The 22,662-nt window shown below is 46.2% G+C and overlaps 3 protein-coding genes across 3 annotated transcripts; all 3 read left to right on the top strand.

Moving 5' to 3' along the window:
- Positions 1–248: 248 nt before the first annotated feature.
- On the top strand, positions 249–5,293 carry cmtm6 (CKLF-like MARVEL transmembrane domain containing 6). Its single transcript, XM_087812213.1, has 5 exons — positions 249–381; positions 1,763–1,883; positions 4,207–4,383; positions 4,456–4,554; positions 4,620–5,293. Exons 2-5 carry the CDS (start codon positions 1,767–1,769, stop codon positions 4,764–4,766), a joined length of 540 nt encoding a protein of 179 aa, XP_087668339.1. The 5' UTR covers positions 249–381; positions 1,763–1,766; the 3' UTR covers positions 4,767–5,293.
- A 1,652-nt stretch (positions 5,294–6,945) lies between these two features.
- Positions 6,946–20,665, top strand: tg (thyroglobulin). Its single transcript, XM_087779071.1, has 49 exons — positions 6,946–7,015; positions 7,539–7,647; positions 7,708–7,805; positions 7,867–8,022; positions 9,181–9,340; positions 9,393–9,499; positions 9,556–9,699; positions 9,766–9,951; positions 10,025–10,530; positions 10,608–10,983; positions 11,118–11,156; positions 11,225–11,455; positions 11,530–11,634; positions 11,763–11,840; positions 12,522–12,628; positions 12,698–12,809; positions 12,873–13,034; positions 13,096–13,242; positions 13,410–13,537; positions 13,690–13,840; positions 13,938–14,078; positions 14,140–14,283; positions 14,356–14,520; positions 14,706–14,810; positions 14,870–14,973; positions 15,029–15,154; positions 15,223–15,388; positions 15,457–15,627; positions 15,690–15,776; positions 15,839–15,901; positions 15,962–16,099; positions 16,164–16,340; positions 16,656–16,770; positions 16,828–16,907; positions 16,974–17,120; positions 17,195–17,260; positions 17,395–17,523; positions 17,583–17,765; positions 18,116–18,320; positions 18,386–18,473; positions 18,543–18,693; positions 18,850–19,043; positions 19,178–19,339; positions 19,393–19,530; positions 19,593–19,780; positions 19,838–19,942; positions 19,997–20,137; positions 20,204–20,385; positions 20,500–20,665. Exons 1-49 carry the CDS (start codon positions 6,946–6,948, stop codon positions 20,598–20,600), a joined length of 7,134 nt encoding a protein of 2,377 aa, XP_087635197.1. The 3' UTR covers positions 20,601–20,665.
- Positions 20,666–21,135: 470 nt separating this feature from the next.
- LOC148062165 (uncharacterized) lies at positions 21,136–22,394 on the top strand. The gene is made up of 4 exons (XM_087779072.1): positions 21,136–21,190; positions 21,477–21,796; positions 21,863–21,988; positions 22,191–22,394. Exons 1-4 carry the CDS (start codon positions 21,136–21,138, stop codon positions 22,230–22,232), a joined length of 543 nt encoding a protein of 180 aa, XP_087635198.1. The 3' UTR covers positions 22,233–22,394.
- Positions 22,395–22,662: the final 268 nt, after the last annotated feature.

Raw genomic sequence — 22,662 nt, forward strand, 5'->3', positions numbered from 1 at the left:
TTTGTCGACAGCACTCGATTTAAGTGCGGCTAGTGACTTTAGAAACCCGAACGACGACAAGTTTATTATCATGAAAAAAAAACACATTTATAATTGAATGGGTAAATATAAGCGTGAGAAAAGTTTTGACCACACCTGCGGGGTGTGAATGGATCCAATTGCGTGACCGTCACTCTCAAAGCCGTCATGTATGGTCACACAGATGGAGGATGACATCCAGACGAGTTGGATGATAACTGTTACTGTAAAAGTAGTTTTATAGGGAGTTTAATGGACACTCTTATTTTGGAGTAACACAGGAAGTGGTGGCGTTTCGAAAGTGAAGCGGAAGTTTGCGGTCGCTGAATGAACGATTGCTTTTGACACTTTAAGATCACTTGGGTGAGTTCAAGTCTTTGTATGTGTGTGCACAAAGTGTGTTCGTTGTGTTGTCACCTTTTTAGAAGCCGTTAAACCGTTTCCATACACTTTCGATTTGGACGACGGAAGTTGACATGTTTGACTTTTTTTCTTTTGGGTGTTTGTGGTCTGACACCCCAAACACTAACTATCTTTTTTGATTTATTATTAATCCCCTTGTCGTGAGTTACCTGTGGTACGCACCTGCGATGTTTTCACTGACCTGAAGAAACTTTAGCTCCAGCATGCTTTGAAGTGTGTGTTTATTTAACCTCCGACATCATCATCTTGGGTCATCCAATGACGTCATGGTTGGATCGTAAATATTTCCTCGAGTTGTTTTGAAAGTGTTATTTTTTTGTCTTCTCAGTTCTCGAAAAAAACGGTTGACTCGTCATGAAATCACTTTCATCACATTTGAGTCACTTCCACTGAACTGAAACTCATCCAACAAAAAAATGATTTTAAAAAAGTTTCATTTTACTCACTTATTTGATATCGAAACAAACTGTAAAAATGTTACCTTTTTATTTGTGCAGGCTTTTTCCTAATCTTCTGGGACTCCTGTGTTATTTTCCTTATGTCTTGGCCTTTTAGAGTTTTTAAATTGGTATGTATTTTTAACTGTGTATTGCTTTTGATTGGTCAGGCGCTTTGTGACCCAGGTCAAAAAGGCTCTTTACAAATAACTGTTACTTATTTACTTGCATTAATAAAAAGTTGCAACATATCTCCTTCATCCCAACTCGGTGAATAATGTCGTCAACCTCGGCATGCATCAACAACACTAAGTTGCTGCGATAATTCTATCAATGTGTGTCTGTGAATGTGTGTTCTATGTTGTCACACAAAGGTATGTTAGTTTTGTGTTGGTCTGGTCTCTCATTTGGGAAGTATTTTATCAGTCAAGTGGTTGGCTTGTGGTCGCCCCTTCATTTTCTATGTACATCCCAGTTTCTTTGCATTGGGTCAAAACGGACTTCGCAGAGCACAGGAACGACTGGTCACTGCATACTGTATGTATTTCTGGCGACCACAGAGGTCGTTCACCTTGACCATGAGGCAACACAAGGGTCAAGAAGTTGCAGGTTCATTACCTATATGACATATGATTGTGGTGCTATGTCCTGATGGTAGGCTGGTGCGATGCATAGCAGCCTACTCCCATCAATCTGTGATTGTGTGTGTAACTCATTTGTAAGTGCTGAATAAGCAGAAATGGAATATGAGTAAGAATCTAGTTTTGACGAACGGTTTGAAGCGAGTCCGTCTGTGTGGTCAGGGGAGGAGCAAGTGTCCAGTCCTCCACTAAAGCAGAAGCTCTTCAGGCTACTTTTTTGAATCCTCTCTGTGTCTGTGGCAGAAACATGGCGAACAATTCGGCGTACACCCCTACGACAGAATCCAACGACACCAACTCCTGGTTCACTCTGCCGAATAACCTCCTGACCTGGCCACGAGCGGTGGTTAAACTGCTGGAAGTGGTGAGTCACAAACTCGGTTCTCTCTGTCACTGTCTTATTTAACAACACTTCCCATGCGGTTCCTACGCTGACCTCCTCAGCCCTGCTCTGAAATACTGCTGGCTAACATCAATAGGACTGCTGGGCTAATGGCTACATTCACACAATTACCTAATTCTTGTCTTCGGATGTCCACATCTGTAGAGCATCTTTCTGCTCCATGTGGACTTTGTAACTTCTGCCCTTGTTGCTGCTCTCCTCGCACAACGTGTTTGTCAACTGCAAAAGAGGAAGTCTTAAAATCAAAACACGATGTTCAGTGCTGAATATATTTACACTTAAATGCAAGATCTGAAGTATTGTTGACGTAAAATAAAACAAATAAAAAGTAGGAGGCGAAAAAACATAAGTATGAGGCTATTTAAGTTTGTTTTAATCTAGATCCGTGGTTCTTAACCTGGGTTCAATCGAACCCTAGGGGTTCGGTGAGTCGGTCTCAGGGGTTCGGCAGAGCCTCCGGGGGAGGTCCGGACACACCCGAATTATCGTATAAATTTGTGATGACACACCGCGCTTGGTCATCACTGGCTGCAGATGATAATGCTACACTGTTTGGACAATCCATGCTTTGGTGAAGTTGGTGCGCTCAGTAGTCAAAGTGCAACTGTCGTGGTAGTACATGGTGTGATTTCTTTGTTAATATTTTAATCCATACTAATTATGTTGGGAAAAATAAGAAAGTGGTCGGACGAATATGTACAACATGGATTCACATGTATCACGGAATGTGATGGGAGTGAGCGTACTGTCTGCATGATTTGCAACGCCAAGTTGAGCAACTCTAGTCTCGCACCGGCAAAACTAAAGGAACACTTTAGACGGGGAACACAGAAACATATCATATACATATCCATGTCTTGAATTAAAAAAAAAAAATCATATTTTATTTTTCACTAAAGAGGGGTTCGGTGAATGCGCATATGAAACTGGTGGGGTTCGGTACCTCCAACAAGTCATTAGTTTATACAACAGCACCATTATTTATTATTCATGAATGAATGTGTTGATGTCTGTTAATGGTCACTGGTCATGTGATGCAGTGGCAGGGATGTTCTCACCTCCTGGATGCTATTGCAACAGTGGTCAGTCAATCGCCCTCGCAGCACTTTCACTTCCCCCCCGAGCTTCCTGAGGCCCCGAACAGGAAGTCACTGTGAGGTCACAACTGCAACGGCCATAATGACAGCGGGGGGCAGAATGATGACATGGTCAAGAGGCAACCAGAGCGTTTGATGTGTCAGTTCACTGATGATGTCGCAGCCTCACATAAGAAACTCTGGTTACATATTAGCAGGGAGAAGTAATGCAGCTACAACGTTGAGAGGGTATGTTGTCTGTAAGACACAACTCAAGGTCATAGTCTGTGAGAGGGGATGAGTGAGCGAACCTCCGAATTGTCCAATCTCTCCTGTCCATGAAGTTTCTTTGAAGTTTTCTCACCTGTCTCGAAGTGTCTCACCTGTCCATGAAGTTTCTCGGAAGTTTCTCACCTGTCCCTGAAGTGTCTCACATGAAGTTACTTCAAAGTTTCTCACCTTTTCTTGAAGTGTCTCACCTGTCCATGAAGTTTCCCACCTGTCCCTGAAATGTCTCACCTATTAATAATGCTTGTCCTGAAGTTTCTTACATGTCCTGAGTTGTCTCATCTATCCATGACGTTTCTTACCTGTCCCTGAGAGGAATAACCTGTCCATGAAGTTTCTCACCTTTCCCTTAAATGTCCCACCTGTCCCTAAATTCCTCACCAATTAATGATGTTTGCCTGAAGTTTCTTACCTGTCCCTGAAGTGTCTTACCTGGCCCTTAAGTGTCTCACCTATTAATGATGTTTGTCTGAAGTGTCTCACCTGTCCCTGAAGTGTCTCACCTGTCCCTGAAGTGTCTCACATGTCCCTTGAAATGTCTCACCTGTCCCTGAAGTGTCTCACCTGTCCCTGAAGTGTCTCACCTATTAATGCTGTTTGTCTGAAGTGTCTCACCTGTCCCTGAAGTGTCTCACCTATTAATGATGTTTGTCTGAAGTGTCTCACCTGTCCCTGAAGTGTCTCACTGGTCCCTGAAGTGTATTACCTGTCCCTGAAGTTTCTCACCTGTCTCTGGAGTGTCTTTCAAGTGTTCCTTTTTTCCTGATGTATCTCGCCTGTTTCTGAAGTACATTCGTGCCAATAAATGTCTGACCTGTCCAAAAGTGTATCATGTGTCCTTGAGTGGTCCCTAACCATACATGAAATGAGTCTGAAGTATCTAATCTATCCTTGGTGTGTCTCTCATGTCTCTGCTGCAGGTCTTCTCTCTGGTGGCCTTCATCTTGGAGGAGACGGTTGTCAGCTGCCTCGCTTGTCCAGCTCTCTACTTCTTTGAGTTCATCAGCTGCTCTGCGCTCCTCTTCACTATGCTGCTCCTCATCCTCCTCTCCACTCAACTGCACAATAAAGTCAACGTCAACTACTGGCCTCAGCTGGTAACTTTGTCTGCTGCCTGCGCTTTTGTAGTTTAGGTGAGAGTAGCTAAGCAAGTTTGTTTGTCTCTCTAGGACTTCATCTACACGGCTGGAATGGCGCTCTTCTTCTTCATCAGCTCCTGTGTTTTCGCTGCCCACAACAGCAGGAGGAGTGTGGAGTCTGCCGCTGTGGTGAGGGCGAACGACTCGCAGACTCTGTAACATTGCCTCGACTCGACTGACGCGTTTCTCCGCAGACATTCGGCTTCCTGGCCACAGCAGCGTTCATCTGCGACTTCGCGTTGATCATGAAGTCGGGTAACCCGTTCCAGAGGAAAACACCAGGCAACGAGGATGTATCAGGATCAAAAGTGGAGAACGACGGACTTCCCAATAACGTCTAACATTCAGTCAACTTTTAAATCTGTCATGCTTTGATGTCACTCCCTGCTTTTTCGTGCTTATTTATTTGCTGCTGTTAAAGGTCAGATATAAACTGCAGCAAAGTTCAAAGTCAGAAGAAGAATCTAAATCACAAATGTCAAAACAACAATTTTTTACTCTTGATTATTTCAGTTGTTTTTGTTATAAGTGATTCATACAGATCATTCAAAGTTCACCTCAGGTCACAACTATGTGTATCGGTCTTACTCACAATCAAAATATTATTTTGTTACAGGCTTTTGAAAATTGTCTAGATTCCTGTGAATAAAATACTTAACTTTTTTAATGTTTTCAGTGGAAACTTGAATTTGTTCATGTGATGGCTTCGCAACATTCCTGTCTTGCATGCCCAAATCTACCCCCCCCCCACATCCTGTTGTGTGTAGTGACTCACCAATGGTGGCACTTCTTGTGTTTGTCATCTTAGTGAGTTCCATGAATCTGTTGTTGTCTTAAACTTGAGTTCAATAAACTTCAAGCCAAACAATCTATTCTCCTCATTCATGATGTCATTAAAGTACATCAAACCAAACCACATCTAAACATCCTCCAGGCGCTGATCGGTTGAGTTCAGTAAATGCGATTACAGAAGTTTTATTTTGAAAAGTAACCAATAAATAACACTATAAGAGAACTAAAAACAGGTTCCAGGCCATCACAATCAGCAACAATAAAGCAAAAATAAATTCATTTTAACGGGCGGAAGCCTCAAGCAGAACCAAACAAGAAAGACGAAGATTTGCCAAAACAATGACAGGGGCATGAAAAGGAAGATCCTGTATCCGGCAGCATGCTTCAGGGGTGAGTCAGGTGGAGCGCTGGGTCTCCAGGGAGGATGGAGAGGAAAATAAGTATGAGAAGTGTTCAGGTGTTGAGACATGATGCAGGAAAGAGAGAGAGAGAGAGGGCTTTGTTTGGAAAGAACTCCTCCAGCAATGTATAAGAGCTGGTCCAGTCAGTTATAATTCAAGGTATGACTAATAGATCTGAATTTAAGGAGCAGAGCCTAATATATTTGGACGGGATTTATGATGAATGATGTTGCTAGACCATGTGAAGCAGAGTCAGAGGGAAGGAAATGCCTCATTTTCTCAAGTTTTCAAGGTGAAAGAAGGCTGTTTGTGAGATTTATTTTTTCAGTTAAATATAAATGTCCTGATCAAAGTTAAGACCCTGATTCTTTAGATTGGTGCTAGCAACAGGAGCAGGTCCACCATGAAAGGCTAGATCATTAGTTTAGGGTAAAGGACACGTTTAAGAGTAAGCAGAGGAGCTTGACATGATAATGAGTCATGGCCCTCTCAACAGGAAAATTTAACCACGAAAGGACTGAAAAAGATCTACACAAAGAAAGTGCTCAAGGTATTCCCATGTGCCTATTGTGTCGTGATGTCTGGGCTGTCAACGAGATGTATAACGTGGGGAGACACTTAACTGCCTATTTTTAATGTGTTTTCCTAACATTGAACAGGATTTAGCGGTAGAGACACACACACTGGCCATCCTGCCCAAAACCTGGCCCTAGGGAAATCTGAAGCTTAGAGTGTGTATGAGTGTGTGCACTGTCTATGTATTAAATCTTTTGGTGGTGAGGTTGTTGTGTGTTAGTGATGTGTCAGTCAACACCTGTGTCTGCACACATATTCTGCTGAATATGATGTGATCATCGTGGTCTCCAGTGTATGAGTGTGGGGGCTATATTGTTGTAATGTGTCTGTAGTTGTCTGTAGGTGATGCAAAATGCACCAAAATGCAACAAAAACTTATCTTTCTAATTAAAAGTGTGTGTTTGGTATATGACTTACTTTAAGTTTCAGTATTTGCTAGCTGTGTCTCTTTGTGTCTACACACACCATTTTTCTGTAGTAGCAGTGTAATACCAAATGTTGGTTTGTGTGTAAGAGCAGACGTTTCGTTTAAAGAAGCAGATTTGAGGTCCTGTTGTTTGTCTTGCTCTCGTCCAATAACAGTCCTGCTCAGTTTGCTGCCCCCACTTGTCCCATCATGAGGACTCTTGGTTCCGGTCTGACAGACAGACGAGGGTAGAGAGTGACGGAGTTGCATCAGGTGGTGATGGTGACTCAGCAAGTCTGCAGCTTTATAACGACCCATTGGGCTCTACTCAGTACAGCCGATGCGATGGACCTGCTTCTGTGTCTTACCTGCATCCTACTGTGCTGCCCAGCACTGCTGCACGCCAAAGCCTCAGGTAATTGCTCACCTGTCTTTATGCAACTCATCACCTGTCTGTGTGTAACTGCTCACTTTTCACCTTTCTGTGTGTAACTGCCCAACTACCTGTGTGTAACTTCTCACCTGTCACCTGTCTGTGTGTAACTTATCACCTGTCTGTGTGTAACTCCTCACCTGTCACCAGTCTGTGTGTAATTGCTCAGCTGGGTGAGTGTAACTTCTCACTTGTTGGTGTTTAACTGCTCACCTGTCACCTGACTGTGTGTAACTTCCCACCTGTGTGTTCGTAACTTCCCACCTGTCACCTGTCTGTGTGCAACTGCTCACCTGTGTGTTCGTAACTTCCCACCTGTCACCTGTCTGTGTGCAACTGCTCACCTGTGTGTTCGTAACTTCCCACCTGTCACCTGTCTGTGTGTAGCTTCTCACCTGCCAAAAACAGTGGATTCTGTTTGTGGTCAGTTAATTTCTTTGTTGAGTGTGGGAGGAAATCAGAGACTATAAGAACTACAAAATGAGTCACGTGTGGTGTCCCACAGAGTACCAGTTGGAGTCGGACTCTGTGAGCCAATGCGAGGCGTTACGGGGCTCAGCCGTGGCGGGGCCACAGGGACACGTCCCTCACTGTGCTGCGGGCGGAAGCTTCAGGTGAGCTCTCAAGTGTGACCGCCAGGTGAGAGCGCTGGTGATGACGTCACTGCTGTGCAGGTCAGTACAGTGCAGCCGGGACAGTCCGGAGTGTTGGTGCGTGGACGCACAGGGACGTGAGGTCGCAGGGACTCGAACCAGCGGCACCGCCCCAAACTGTAAGTAACACACAAACATATATTTCAGAAGAACATCTTTAAGACCCGACTGTGTCTCCAGGTCCGACTCCCTGCCAGCTGCAGACTGTCCTTCAGTGCGCCCCCTCTGGACGATTTGAGCAGGTCCAATGTGACGTCACAAGGGAACAGTGTTGGTGCGTGGACGAGGATGGAATGGAGCTGTACGGAACCAGACAAAACGGGAGACCGGGGCACTGTAAGTGGTCATTATGTTTCTATGTGGAAGTAGATCAGTGCCATCAGAATCTTAATCTTATTTAAGCATTTCAATTTTCTTTTTTAAATTATGTAAATCACTCACTCATTTTTAATTGTTACATTGATTCATATTGAATAAGGTAATCCACTACTTTTAATATTGAAAACATGAACACACTCGTCTTTCTTCCTATCTTAGCCATGTGTTGTCTCAGGGTCAAGGTGACTTGGCCCGAAAACAAATGCGTTTAAGGTATCCCTTGTGGTGCCACTGGATCAAGGTGAACGGCCTCTGCCACTGCATATGTATTTCGGTCACCTTGACCCAGAGATAACACAAGGGTTGAAGCACAGCAACTTTGTTCAGACAAATGGGAAGTGATAAACTTTTGTGACGGGCGGTTAACAGGCCTTGGTTTCAGGTGTATTTATGGAAAGTTCGTTTCACAGCTTTATCCTGTGGGTGTCCTTTGGCACGGTTAGCCAAAAGAGAATTAGAGCAATTATAGATTTGAGTTTAAAACAAACATTATTGTAACACTCCCTATTGGATCATTTATTTCAGCCACCTCCTCTAATCTGACAGAAAAATGAACTCTATATAGTTGAGAATCTGGTTGAGAACCTGACTGACTGAAGCAGAAATATACAACTATGCCTTCAAAACTAGTTCATATATGGTTGTTATGCAATACTTACCACACACACAGGAGGTGACAACACATTTAGATATGACCATCTAGAGATGTCATACAGCTGTCATCCAAACATGGTCTGTTAATGTTGTGAAGGACCGCGGCTACACACCCATGAGACATTTTGGTCAAGTTTAGTTGTTTTTTAACAGTCTATAATCCGGAACAGCGGTGCTTGAAGAATGTCTTCAACGTAGATTGGCGGGACTTAGAAAAGTTAAAATCTGCCCATTATTATTATTATTATTTATTATTATTAAGATTAAAGTTGAACGCAATTACAAGAAAAAGACCACTATGGTGAAAATATTTTAAAAAAGTATTAGGTTGAAAGTTGTTTCACACTCACTTTAACAATTAAGTTAACAATTAGTTGTTAAAGAATGACTAGAATTTAATTTAATGGTCATTACTAATGGTCCATACTGATGTGTATCTCTTCACATTTGTCAAACATTCAGGTCCAGGAAACTGTGAGGTCCGAACCCGCCGTCTTCTCCACAGTTCTGGTCCAGCTTCTCCTCCTCAGTGTTCTGACGACGGACACTTCCTGCCGGTTCAGTGTAAATTCATCAACACGACAGATCGCTCGGAGCTGGACCTGCTGCACTTCTTTAACAGGTGTTTGTTTGTTTGAGTGTGTCGCCCACGTGTGACTTCTGTTGTTCTTTAGGTTCCCAGAAGCCTTTGACACTTTCAGCAACTTCAGGAGGTTCTTCCCACTGGTTTCCTCTTACTGCTTCTGCTCGGACAGCCGAGGTCGAGAGATGGACGGCAGCGGTATGTTGAGACATTGTGCTCGCTTACAGTAGCTGACTGAAGAAAAATATGTCTAGGGATGGAGCTCCTCCTCTTAGAGGTCTACGATTCGGCGTTCAATGGGCTCCAGTCTGGACGCATGTTCTCTCAAAGCAACATCTACAGAATTCTTCAGAGGAGGCTGCTGGGAATTCGCCTGGCAGTCACTGGGCATTTCAGATGTGAGTCAGACTCTCCCAGGACTGGTTTGTCCTCAGACAGCTCTTTCATTAGTGTTTGTTCTGAAGGTCCAACAGCCTGTGAGGAGGAAAGGAGAGCGTCACTGGAGTCATTCAGCAGTTTCGTCCCTTCATGTGAGAGCAGTGGTTCTTTCAGCTCCAGGCAGTGTTCTCCAGATGGTCAGTGCTGGTGCGTGGACTCTTCAGGAACAGAACTAACAGGGACTCGGCAGTTCGGAGATTCTTTAATCTGCAGTCAGTGTCCATTTAATTATTTGTCCTTGTATCCATAGGTTATAATCAGGGCTAACTTGCTGTCCTCCTGCAGGCTCAAAAGACGCTGCAGAATGTCTCTCCAAGCGCCGCCTGGCTCTGTCTCGTCTTTTCTTCGGCCCGATGGACCCACCGATATCAGCTTTACAGAGCGGATCACCTGTTCTGTGTGGTTCACTCCTACGATCGCTCGATGAGCTCCTTCCTGTGGAGACTGATCCGGCATCCTTCCTGTCTGACTTGGTGGAAGTTCTCCATGGCCTCTTCCCGTCGGTGGGGGGAGCCCTGCAGGCGCTAGCCCACTCGTCCCCTCAACGCTTTCAGGAAAACCTGTTTGGAGGGAAGTTTCTGAAAAGTGCTGCATCCTTTAACTTCAGTGGAGCTGTGGGGGCTCAAGGACCCCTTGGCCTGGTCCGGCTGTCGAGTCAGGATGTAACCAAAAGCCTGCAAATGAACCAGAACCTGGTTCAGTCCGTCAGCCGTGCCCTGGAGGACCCAGCCTTCCTGTCTAGCCTGCAGAAAACACTAAAGGAGATGGTCATGTCAGAGTCTCTGGATCAGGTTAGGTTGTGTGGGAAACCTTCAAGAAGGGATGATGGAAAAATATAAATCTTCACACGCACCTCCGTCTCTTGCAGGTCTTGACTCGTCTCAGACACTCATGTGAGACCACTGACTCTTCCTCTATCTTCATCCCGCGCTGCATGTCCTCTGGAGAGTTCCAAGAAATCCAGTGTGGCAGTGGCGAGTGTTGGTGTGTCGACCCCAGTGGTCAGGAGGTGTTGGGCTCACGAAAGTCGGGTATCCGGCCTCAATGTCCGACACGCTGCCAACGAGAGCGAGCATCTGCTCTGAAGGTACAAGCCAGTCTGCAGGCCGGGGCCAAGATCTACGTTCCGGCATGCTCATCCAGTGGCAGCTTCCTGCCGCTGCAATGTGTTGCCGCACGCTGCTTCTGCGTGGATGCCGAGGGAAGGACATCATCCACTCCTACCACTGCGAGTGCTATCAGCTGTGAGTACCTATGTATGAAGTATATGTACACAAATAGACCATTGACTGTGAATAATCTTGTAATTCTGAAATAATCATTTGTGCACGTTTGCACAAATTTGGATGATGGTGTGATAGTTCTACATATTTTGTAGGTCCAGACAATGAGGTCAAAGATCCAGAAACCTCCACAGGTCAGACTCCCTGTAGTGTCCCTGATTCCATCACATTTAATCAAGAGCTTCCTTGCTACTCTCTGCAGGTGTCTGCTCGCAGGCTCTTGCGCAGGTCGACACCTTCAAACAGGAAGTGAAGAGGATGGTGGCGTCCTCCGGCTCCACCCACTTCCCTCTGGGGTACGGCTTCCTGTTGGCAGACGGTGTTCAGCTAACCAGTGAAGAGCTGCAGGTCGACCAATCTGAAGAAGAGTTGAACCTCACTGACTTGCTGCTGAGTCGCTCCAGAGCTGCACTGCGATTGGCTGCTGCCTCCAGTGAGTCAAGTCCAGGTTGGACCACCAGTGGGAGCTGGGCACCTTAAGGCTAATGTCATACTTGTTTGTTACAGCTGTCCAGATGTTCCAGTCACCACAGAGACAATCATACCAGCCGTACAGTCCACAGTGTTCCGACAATGGAGCCTGGAGTAACACACAGTGTTACCACAGCACAGGCATGCACATAGACTCACACATACACACACATACTTCAGGCAGACAGACTTAACATTGGTACCATTCATGTTGACTGAAGGTCAGTGGTCAGGTGGTCTGTGTTGTTTCAACAGTTTTGTCTCCTCAGGCCAGTGCTGGTGTGTTGATGACGATGGAGAGTACATCCAGAACTCTCTGACCAGTCGATCTCTTCACCTGCCAAAATGTAAAAAACACAGAAACACACACAAAACACAAACCACAAAAAGTTTAAAGTCTTTCTATTTTAAGTGTCGAATCATAACAGTTCTCTAAATATACTTTACAGTTTAAATAACACTTTCTATCCTCCAGACACTGATTGATTGCGTTAAGTGAAATACGATAATTGCACAATTTTGTATATAAGAAAAGAGAATATAGGTCCTATTCAATCACAATGAGCGAAAGTGGTTAGAAAACTTCCTTTCAGAACCTTCGAGCACAACCAGACAGTGTGGACGTTCTTCTGATGGGCCTTTTTGGGAGGGAGACGGAAAACTTGGGAATGGAAGGACAGGGATTGGAAAGAGAGAGAGAGAAAAAAGAGAACCATATAAACCAGTTCAGCATAGGCTAGAGAGGATCAGTTGACTTTGTTCTTTAAAAGGTAGGTTGAGCACCAAGGTTTCGGGGAGTTCAAGGATCGTAGAAGACTGTCATGTTGGTGCTAGACTATGTAAAAGTTTGTAAGTTAATTTTTTTTATCTAAATACTACTGCAGATCAATGTAAACAGGATAGAACAGGAGAAATGCAATAATGCCTTTGGTCTAATTTTTTTTTATTTTATTTATTTATTGGCACTTTTTTGAGCACCCTGACAGAAGAGAGGGATATTGATGAGTTGTGTCCCCCTGTGTCTGCAGGCTTGTCTCTCTGTCAAAGGACTCAGTCTCACTCTCTACTCTCTGGCTGGATGAGAGTCTCTGACGTCAGCACCTCTGTGTTGTCGTACCGGCCACAGTGTGAGACGGTCAGTGGACACACAAACACACAAAAAAAAAAAAAAAAAGTAGCAAGGGTTAAAAGTTGTGTTTTTCAGGACGGACAGTTCTCAGTTCTACAGACAAGCAGCTCCTCTGGTTGGTGTGTGGACCCCAATAATGGAGAAACCATGCAGGCAGCAACACGGGGGTCAAACGGACACCTGACATGTAGGGACACACACAGACATAAACAAAAAACACACTCCTAACATCATCTGTTGTGCATTAAAGGTCCTAGTTGGTGTGAGCTTCAGGGGGCTCAGTGTCAGCCAGACGGCTCGTTCCTTCCTCTTCAGTGTGACATCACCTCCTGTTGGTGTGTGTCAGAGGGTGGACAGGAAGTGGACGGCACGAGGAACCTCAAAATTACAGGAAGAACCGTCTCATGTGAAAGTAGGTGTCCACCTCCACCAGCCAGCGGCTCTGGTTCTGAACCAGAACATCTTCCCTGCAGGGCCCGTCTGTGACGACTTTGTAGTTACCCATGGTGCACTGCTTTGCCAGTCCTCTGCTGATGACCTCCAGAGTTGTGACCTTGTCTGTCGTCATGGTTACATGAACTCGCTTCCCAACATCAGCTTCACCTGCCAGACAGAGACCCGTCGGTGGATAATCCAGCCAGTGCTTGGAGCCTGCCAGAGTAATGAGTCCTCTTCACCTCATATAACTGCATCCAGCTGCTAAACCTTTAAGACCACCTTGTTATTCGTCATGTATCCCACTGAAATAAGCTTGATAATATTAGCTTGTGCTGCATGTGGGTTTCAGGGTCTCAGCCCCTTCAGGTGGCCTCCATCTCTCAGCTTTGGACTCTGTCGTCATCCTGCACTCAGATTACACCTTTAACTTCTCAGCTGAGACAGGCCATGACCAGCAGGGGGCTCTGTTCTGCACAGGTGATCAAGCCATTTTATAATAGGTTACAGACTAATAAAGTCTATCTATCTATCTATCTATCTATCTATCTATCTATCTATCTATCTATCTATCTATCTATCTATCTATCTATTTTCACGCAAACACACTCTCACTCTCTGTTTCTTTGAAGCTACCTTCGTCCGGCAGCTCTGTGTCGGTCTGTGACGACTCATTCATGAGTCTTCAGTGTGAGGGAGACAACAAGCTCCGACTGACCCTCCGCTGGACTGTGTCACTGCCAATTCTTCCCATCTCTGAACTGCCGGACCTTCACGACATCAGTAGGTTACCTCTGTGGATTTCTTGCTCCTGTTTGGTCTCCTTCTGGACTTTTTATGTAATTAAGACGGGGGTCTGATCTGACATTTTGTGTTGCAGGTCTATTTCTTAACAGGTTGAATCATCTGGCCCGAGTGAAAAGTCTTCTGGCCAGTCTAAAGTTAGAGGCCTCACCAGTATCTGTGGCAGCGCCCAGCTTCAGCTGCTCTCGTGGTTACCTGCACAACAACAGAGGCTGCGGTAAGTTGTTGTTGATGGTGGGGTGGCCCGAGTCTTGACATCTTTGCTCTTGTACTCGCAGTCATCTGTCCAGCCGGCAGCTACTGGAGTCAGGGGGCCTGTCTTCTCTGCCCTTCAGGGACCTACCAAGACTCAGAAGGGCATGACTTCTGTAACACCTGTCCCAGCGGGTCCTCGGATGCTGGTGCATCTGCTCTACATCAATGTGAGCCGGCTGTTTATTCTGGTGACCCCTTTTGTGCAGCATGAAATCTATCTCTTTCCCTTTGCAACACAGGTGTGACAGAGTGTCAGAGGCAGCGGCAAAGGTGCTCAAAAGAAGGCCACTTCCTACCTGCGCAACCCAACTTACTGTCCAAAACCTGGAGCTGCTTCAGCGCTGAAGGAGTGAGGTTGGAGTGGACTGAGAGTGAGACGCCATTTACCGACGACCAGTGCTCAGGTGTTAATGTCTGCTTGTGTATAAGCATCTCTATGTGGGTTTTCTTTGTGTTTCTTTTTGGTACTTTAAGTCAACAACTCTCCAAAGTTAGATGTTTATCTCTTTTTTGTGTGTTTGAGTTGAGAGTCTGTTTGCCCTGTCTGCTGTTATTCTGTCGCCTGCATTAATCTCTGGTTATGTTTCAGTCCTCAGCAGGTTCCAGAGTGTTCCCTCGTCAGAGTTGTTGCTTGGAACAGCTGACGCTGACATCCTGCAGACCCTGACCTCTGACCTCCAGTCATGCTTACAAGGTGAGGAACTGTCAAACACCTGACTTCAGACCTCTTAATGTCCTCCATTGTTTCTCAAGCCTGTGCAGGGCAGCTTTCCTGCCACCATGTATCGCTGTTGGCTGGCCAGTGTGAACTGTACACTGCACACAAAGTCAACACACTCTGCAACACATCAGAGCAGGTGAGGACAAACAGACACACACAGAGATACATTCAGTGAACTCGTCTGTCTGCAGGTTTCTGGCTTCCTGGGAAACAAACAGGCCGAGTACTTTGATTGGCTGAGGTGTTTGCTGAGAGTGAGGAGCAGCGCTCCAGGTCAGCTGGTTCTGAGAAAGAAAGGTAACCATGGCATCACTCAGGCGTGATTAGTGTGTGAATGTGATTTAGTAACTTGTACTGTATGTTTGTAGACTTTTCACCACCACAGTGGATTAGGACGAGGATGACCAAGGTCCTCTCAGGTGTGTTGAGGACTCAGGTGTTCTCCTCCAGAGGTGCATCTGTATCGGATGTGCTGCGCTGGTGTCAGGACGGCTGCGGCCGTGAGTCCTGCTGCGATGGCGTCATCATTAACAGTAACAGTCTGAGAGGAGGTGTGTCTCCATGATTATCATTACAACACAATCACATTGTCATGACCCCTCATGTTCTGCACCCACAGGGTCTTTGCTCTGTGGTTGGCTGAGAGCTCCGGCGGTCCTTACATGCGGTGAGGAGGACTGGGACGTGAGTGGTCAAGCATCAGCGGGACGTGTGTGTGGAGCAGGACTGACCTACAACAAACAGCAGGGGAGCTTCGTGTTCGACTTCGGAGGTCAAATGTTCAGCATCAGTAAGAGCTGTCAATCACTCGTGTACATCCAAAACACAATCTCATGTCCATTCTGTCCGCAGCCAATACTGACCTGCCGGCCGACAGCAAGAACAAGACCAACTACCAATCGTCTATCGTGCAGTCTCAGACCGTCTACCTGAGCACAGGTGGGTTCACCAGGTGACGTGTTTGGACAAGTGGCAGACAATGACTGTTACTATGGTTTCAGGCAGAGACACACTGACTGGTTCTTCCTCGTGTCTGGACGGAGCAGCCGTTGCCCCAATGGACCGTAAGTGAGCAAATGTGTGTGTTTGTTGAAGCAGAGTTTGTCATGTGAGTTTGTGTTTAGCTGCACTGCTGCAGAATTACCAGCTTCTGTCAGTGGATGAAGTGCAGGTGGATCCTGGCAGGAGGCTGTCCTCACTCTCGCACTGGCTCAACAAGAAGCGCTACGACTCCCATCAGGCCTTGCTGTGGTGCCTCGCACGTAAGGGCCTTTACTTCACTTCATGTTAGCGCTGACGCCGACCAGAGCCACCTCTGTGTTACAGGCTGTGACGTGGAGCAGCAGTGTTCTGTCGCCAGCCTCAGAGAGGCTGAGTCAGAAGGTTTCTTCAACTGCGTGTTGTTTCCTGACACTCAAGTGTGCGGCGCCTACGACAAACCGCTCAGACGTCCATGTCGCCCCCTGCTGGACAGAACACCTGTTAATACATACAAGAAGAAAGGTTTACTTCACGACTGCTCACGTGTGAAATAACTCATGTCATCAACAGACATGTTGTCTGTTCAATTGTTTGTGTATATGTCTATGTGTAAATCTCTTTGTGTGGATATGTTGATGTGCATGTTTATCTGTTTGTGTATATGTTTATGTGTGTTTATCCATTTATGTTTGTGTATCTTTGTGTTTTTTTTATGAGTATGTAAATGTGTGTATCTGTTTGTGTGCTTTTATCTGTGTGTTTGTATGTTTGTTCATTTGTTTTGTTTGTGTATCTTTGTGTTTATCTGTGTGTTTATCTGTGTGTGTGTGTCTTCAGTGGATCTGTCCGGGCCAGTGGAAAGTTTCTATCAACGAGTTCCCTTTCAGAAGATGGCATCGTACTCGGTCCGAAGCCGCGTGTCACTGGGAGAGAATGCTGCTTTGCGTGAGAGGTACTCATTTTCTCACCATTACAGTTAAGTTCTAAACCGCATGTGTTGATATTCCAGCTTTAGGGATTGTGAGCGACGCTGTGACGAGGATCCTTGCTGTCGTGGTATTGGCTTTGTCAGGGACAAAAAGGCAGCAGGTTGATTTGTTTGTCAAGGTGTCACTAGGTGTCACAAAACTTGGTCATGACATTGTCCACGTACAGGAGGACCGTCGCTGGTGTGTCTGTCTCTGATCAGTCTCGGTGTCCAGACCTGCAGCGAGGAGGACCAGACCAGCTGGAGGACTCAAGACTGCTCCGCCTCTGCAGTCCAGACTTCACCAGAACCCTTTGGCTGGTACCAGAAGCCTGGTACTCTGAGAACCACACCTGTTCACATACCTACATGCCCATGCTGTCAATCTAACCATCTCACCTTCCTACAGTGAATCAGTGGACGTCATCTCCAGCTCTCTGTCCTCAGTTCACATTACAATCTCCAAACAACAATGGTGAGTTGTGTGTCAGCGACTCTGTTACTAATTATTCTGTTAATTAAGCATCTGTGACTCGTGTGTTATTCATTTGTTTGCAACTTGTGTATCTGTGACTCGTGTGACTTGTGTTTGTCTTTGTACCCCTTTAGTGTCTCTGGATCAGTGGCAGCTTCTCGCCAACTCAGTGCTTCTCATTGACCCGTCTCTCTCGACATATGACATGGTCCACATCAGCCAGGACGTGACTGTGGAACAGACCCAGGACTGGTGTTTTCATGGTAACAACAAGAGAGGATCTGGTCTCTGCAAAGTCACTGACATGGCTTTTGTCCTTCAGCGTGTCAGCAGTCGGAGTCGTGTGTCGCCGTGTCGTTCCAGCAGGTGGAATCTGCGACTCGTTGCCTGCTCTACCCTGACACAACCACCTGTGGGTTAACCTCTGCCCCCAGTGCCACGAGGCTCACCTCTTCCTGTCGCCTGGTGGTCAGAGAGCCAAGTTCACATGTCTACCTGAGGACAGGTTAGTTCAGACTTCAGCAAAGTGCGTCCCTTAGACCGTATTTGTGCAGCCCTAATGAGGTCAGAGTTGAACATGTAGAAATGTCCAATACATTTTTTGTAATTTTTGTAAATATTTCGTGCAACTCAAAATAATTAGAGTAAATATTGAGATCATATTTGGGAAAAAAGTTTTTTTTTCCAATTGTTTTTCCACATATTTTGGCTCTTCCTTGCTATTTTTTGGCTTGACGGTCCCTCACATTAGAACAGTCACAGTAGATAATGGGGCCCCTGGGTAAATTGAATATGCCAACCCTGGATTATTTGGTGACATCCAGGCCATCTCACATGTGCTTTTGGGTCCTCAAGGGCAAACATCACAGCTCAACTCCGTGGACCTGCCAGGTCTTGGGACTCTGCAGGGTGTGGTCAAAGAGACAAGACTGGGCTCGGACAGGAAGCAAGTGGTTGAGTTCTTGGGTGTACCATACGCTCGACCCCCAACAGGAGAACTGCGCTTCCAGCAGGCCCAGCCTGCAGACTGGACCGGAACCTGGAACGCCAGCAGGCCCAGGTATGACTGAAGTTTTGTATAAACACGTGATTGCTGACTACTCAGGCTCCCCGGGTTGTGCGCAGGTCCAGTTGTGTCCAGCCTGGGGATGAAGAGTCAGATGGCTCCAGTGAAGACTGTCTCTACCTCGATGTCTTTACCCCGGCTAACCGCGTATGCTACTCCTCTTCTTTGTGTTCGCATGAGCTATTGAGTGAGAGTTAACTGTTGATGATGTCACAGAGGGGGAATCTTCCAGTCCTGGTCTTCTTCTACAACCCCTCCACAAATCAGGATGCAGGAAGGTTGGACGGTGCCGGCCTGGCTGCACTAGGAAACATTGTCATTGTTACAGCCAGTTACCGAACTGCAGCGTTTGGATTCCTGAGCACCGGTGAGAATGTAAACACACAAACATATACACACAAATACACATTGATACACAGAAACACACATGTATACATGTATACAGATGTATACACAGACATCACATACACACTGATAAACGCACACAAAAATACACTCACATAAATTGGGTCTGTTTCTTCAGGGTCGTCTGTTCTCAAAGGTAATTACGGACTATCGGACCAGCAGATGGCGCTCCAATGGGTTCAAGCGCACATTGCTCTGATGGGGGGGGACAACAAAAGAGTGACAGTTGGGGCGGAGCGTCGAGGTGCTGACATCGCCAGCCTACATCTCCTCTCAACCTCAGCTCCTCTTTTTCAGCGCATGATCCTGATGGTAAGTGTTACTGCAGACATATGGACTATCAGAGAGAAACACACATACACTTGTTGTTGTCAGCATGCTACCATTAGAGTAATCATCTTGCCAGTTAACTTCCTGATGCTGCAGTTGTGTATGTCGTCCCGCAGGGGGGGTCGGTTTTCTCGCCATCACTGCTCCAGACTCCGGCAGCCGCCAGACTTCGGACACTGGAGCTGGCCAAAGAGCTCAGCTGCTCCACCACCGACGACCAGATGGTAGCCTGCCTCAGGGCGGCGCCGGTGCAAAGGCTCAACGCTGCTCAGACAAAGGTAACCAGTCGAACCTAGGCCACAATTCCAGTTCTGAATCTGGTTCTGTCCAGCTTCTGGCTGTCAGTGGCCCCTTCAGATCCTGGTCTCCTGTCCCACTTCCCGATTCCCCGTCCACTTTCCACAACGTTGATCTGTTGCTGGGAACGTCGCAAAATGATGGACTGATCAGCCGAGCACATCGGATCAAGGTAATTATTGGGATGATGAGTCAGCAGTGTCAGGCGTGCGACCTAAGTGTCTGGTTCTGCAGGACTTTGAGGCATTGCGAGGTCGAGCTGAGGGTAAGACAGTGTTTTATGAGGCTCTGAGTCGCTCACTGGGCGGCGCCAAAGAAAATGAACTGCTGAAGGAGGCAGCAGCCTGGTTCTACTCTCTGGAACACAATGCCTCACCTTCTGGATACAGCTTTTTCTCCAGAGCCCTGGACAACGCCACTAGGTGAGGCATCGGAACCATGTGAACCACCGGAACATGGAGTGATTGAGTTTCTTTCAGAGATCTGTTCATCGTGTGTCCGAGTCAGCGGATGGCGAGTCACTGGGCAGCCAGCGGAACCAATGTTTTCCTTTACCACCAGCCAGCGTCTGACACCCATTTAAGGTACTCAGAACTGGACCGGACTTGGTCAATCGCTTGAACCTGATCTGTGTGCAGGTCCGGAGTTCTGGTTCCCTTGGATGTTCAGCTGATGTTTGGGTCGCCTCACCGTCCTGTCAACTCTCAGCGCTTCACATCGGCTGAGCGACGCCTTTCGCTAGGCTTCATGAGCTACGTCTCCAGCTTCGTCCGGACGGGGTCAGTCCAATTTCTTCATTCTGGTATTTAAAAATAGATTAATTTATCCTCCTCTGTTGATTCCAGAAACCCAAACCCTTCTCAGCTGTGGCCTGAGTCAATTCTCCCACGCTGGCTCTCTGTGTCTTCCTCTGAGACTACACCCCGCCACCTGCAGCTGAGTCTCCCACTCACTCACACACCAGGTCCAAGTCAGAGCTCCTGCTCCTTCTGGAGTCAGTTGGGAACCCGATTGATCAAAACCAGCGGTAAGTCGAACACAGATGTTTGGACCACTCAGAGGACAGTAGCTCATTGGGTCACTCACATGTCAGAGATTAAACTACTTCCTGTCAAAAGCCTTCTGTGTTTTCTGTGTCCAGGTGACTCGGGGGCAGACCCTATACAGCTATCTTTGATGCTTGACCTCCCAGTCGCTGCCCCAGCTGGCCAGTCGCAGACCGATAAGGAGTCTTACAACTGAAAACATTACCATTGACATCACCTCCAATGATTACATCGCAACTAACTGATTCCAGCGGAAAATGATCAAGTTTCTGAATTGTTTGTTTTCCATCGATGATCAATAAATCACATTTTAACTCGCTGCACTTCTTCTTGAGTCCATTCACAGCGCTGTGGTCAGCAAAGTATTTTTCTAGAAAAATCAAAACTCGAAAGTGACTCAACCTTGTGTTGTATTTATCAGTGATTGATCATTTACAAGACAAAACTAATTTGAACCAGTCTGCGCGTGACAATCTGATGTGTCTGTAGAGTATCACATGATCATAAATCAAATCAGAGGTCATGTGACTAAATGCTGGTTTGGAATCAGGAAACTGGATCTGGATGGAAAGCCGACCCGGAGTGTCCACATGCGCTCTCCCACACAGAGCGCTCTGTTCCTGCCAGACGTCCAAGGCCTACTGGACCCGCCCCCCTCACCTGTAGCAGGTGTATAAAGGAGCCTTTCTGTGGACGGAAACTAGTCACAGTGAAACCTTTGTCGCTGAAGGATGTGGACCTGGATGCTGTTTGCCGTATGGACCATTCTGAGCTGCAGAGCCCCGGGTGAGCCCCCACTTTTTCACACCGTACACTGAGATCAGGCTTTGCGTTCTTTCTCTGATGTTCTTTGTTATTTTAACATGTTTCTCTGTTTTCCTTATGTCAACTTTTTCCAATTAAATCTTTTAGTTTTGTTTCTTCCTGTTGATCCTGAAACTTTTTTTTTAACTTCTTTATACAACTCTGACAATCAATTGTTTTCTGACTTCATCATCATGTAATTAATAATCTCAATTACATTTGTATTAAGTCAATCAAGAATAATTGATGTTTTTTTCTCTGTCCTTAGTGTTAGCTCAGACCACCAACTTGCCTGGCATCTCAACATCAGCGGCCCCTGGAAACTCAACATCAGCGGCCCCTGGATTCAATGTCACAACTAACACAAGCACAGCGGCCAACATTACCACGCCGGTTGTGTCTATCACTACTGTCAGCAACTCCAACAGCATGACAACAGCCATGACAACAGCTCACAAACCAACAGTCGGACGCACTACCACAGCCCCTACTGGTGGGGGTGGAGGAGGTGTTCCTGGCTGGGGAATCGCTCTGTTGGTCCTGGCCGCTTTGGCCGTCCTGCTGCTGCTGCTGCTGTTACTCGGACTGGTGAGCTGGCGTGACTCTCGACTGGACCACGAGACAATTGAGTTATTGTTCATGTGTCGCCTCCAGGTCGTGTGGTGTTCATGTTGCAAGAAGAAACAGCAGCACTTCAGCCCGTACGACAACATGAACTACAAAAGTGACATCCCGCTCTACACAACGCACGGCAGCCTTACATACAATGGAGGATCACAGGTGAGCAGAAACCATTTCTATTGAAGAACGTTTTTTTTCTACTTGTGAGTACAAAGTCAACATAAGTGTGGTTACTGTGACTCACTCAAGATACTTGTTGACACAGGTGTTTCAACAAACAATTGATGGTGATAGAGTGTGAACGTAAACACTTTGAATCAGTTTCATCAAGCGCTTTCGCTAACAAGTGCCTTTTTTCCAGGACGATCATGGGAGGGCAAAGACGTTCACGGTGAACCCTTGACCAAACGGCTGAGGAGTCGACAAATGTTTATGTTGGTGGCTGATTTGACTCATTTGTGTTACTCATAATCAAGACTGAACGTTGAGAGGTGAGCCAAGAGTTTCCATTGTGACTCGTTAATTAATAATTTAACCTTTAAGTATATATTTTTGTTCACTTTTATTCTTGAAAACACAGAGATCCCAGCTCTAAACCTTGCCAGATTGTTGTGTTTTTATCTGTTTAAATAAATGAAAATGTAATATTGTGCTAATGTTCACGTCAACAAATTACAAATAAAGTTTTATTAAAATCATCGGTCACCGCTTCTGTGAGTGTCATTTAAGCCTCAGTGTCCTCTAATGTCTCCTCCCAAGTCTACTTATAAGTGTCCGTTTCTTTATTTTCTTCAGTCTAAATTTCCTTTTTTGTCTCCTTATGAGAATACTTT

Source organism: Callionymus lyra, chromosome 17 (assembly GCF_982586985.1).
Source record: "Callionymus lyra chromosome 17, fCalLyr1.hap1.1, whole genome shotgun sequence".
Lineage (NCBI taxonomy): Eukaryota > Metazoa > Chordata > Actinopteri > Syngnathiformes > Callionymidae > Callionymus > Callionymus lyra.

Excerpts from the sequence above, each read along its gene's own strand:
- LOC148062165 (XM_087779072.1), top strand. The coding sequence starts at position 21,136 with ATGTGGACCTGGATGCTGTTTGCCGTATGGACCATTCTGAGCTGCAGA. Across the intron at positions 21,797-21,862 it reads TGCTGCTGTTACTCGGACTG|GTCGTGTGGTGTTCATGTTG; the intron begins GTGAGCTGGCGT and ends TGTCGCCTCCAG. Across the intron at positions 21,989-22,190 it reads CATACAATGGAGGATCACAG|GACGATCATGGGAGGGCAAA; the intron begins GTGAGCAGAAAC and ends CCTTTTTTCCAG.
- cmtm6 (XM_087812213.1), top strand. The coding sequence starts at position 1,767 with ATGGCGAACAATTCGGCGTACACCCCTACGACAGAATCCAACGACACC. Across the intron at positions 4,384-4,455 it reads TCAACTACTGGCCTCAGCTG|GACTTCATCTACACGGCTGG; the intron begins GTAACTTTGTCT and ends TTGTCTCTCTAG. Across the intron at positions 4,555-4,619 it reads GTGTGGAGTCTGCCGCTGTG|ACATTCGGCTTCCTGGCCAC; the intron begins GTGAGGGCGAAC and ends GTTTCTCCGCAG.
- tg (XM_087779071.1), top strand. The coding sequence starts at position 6,946 with ATGGACCTGCTTCTGTGTCTTACCTGCATCCTACTGTGCTGCCCAGCA. Across the intron at positions 14,974-15,028 it reads TCTGCAACACATCAGAGCAG|GTTTCTGGCTTCCTGGGAAA; the intron begins GTGAGGACAAAC and ends GTCTGTCTGCAG. Across the intron at positions 19,531-19,592 it reads GCCGAGCACATCGGATCAAG|GACTTTGAGGCATTGCGAGG; the intron begins GTAATTATTGGG and ends CTGGTTCTGCAG.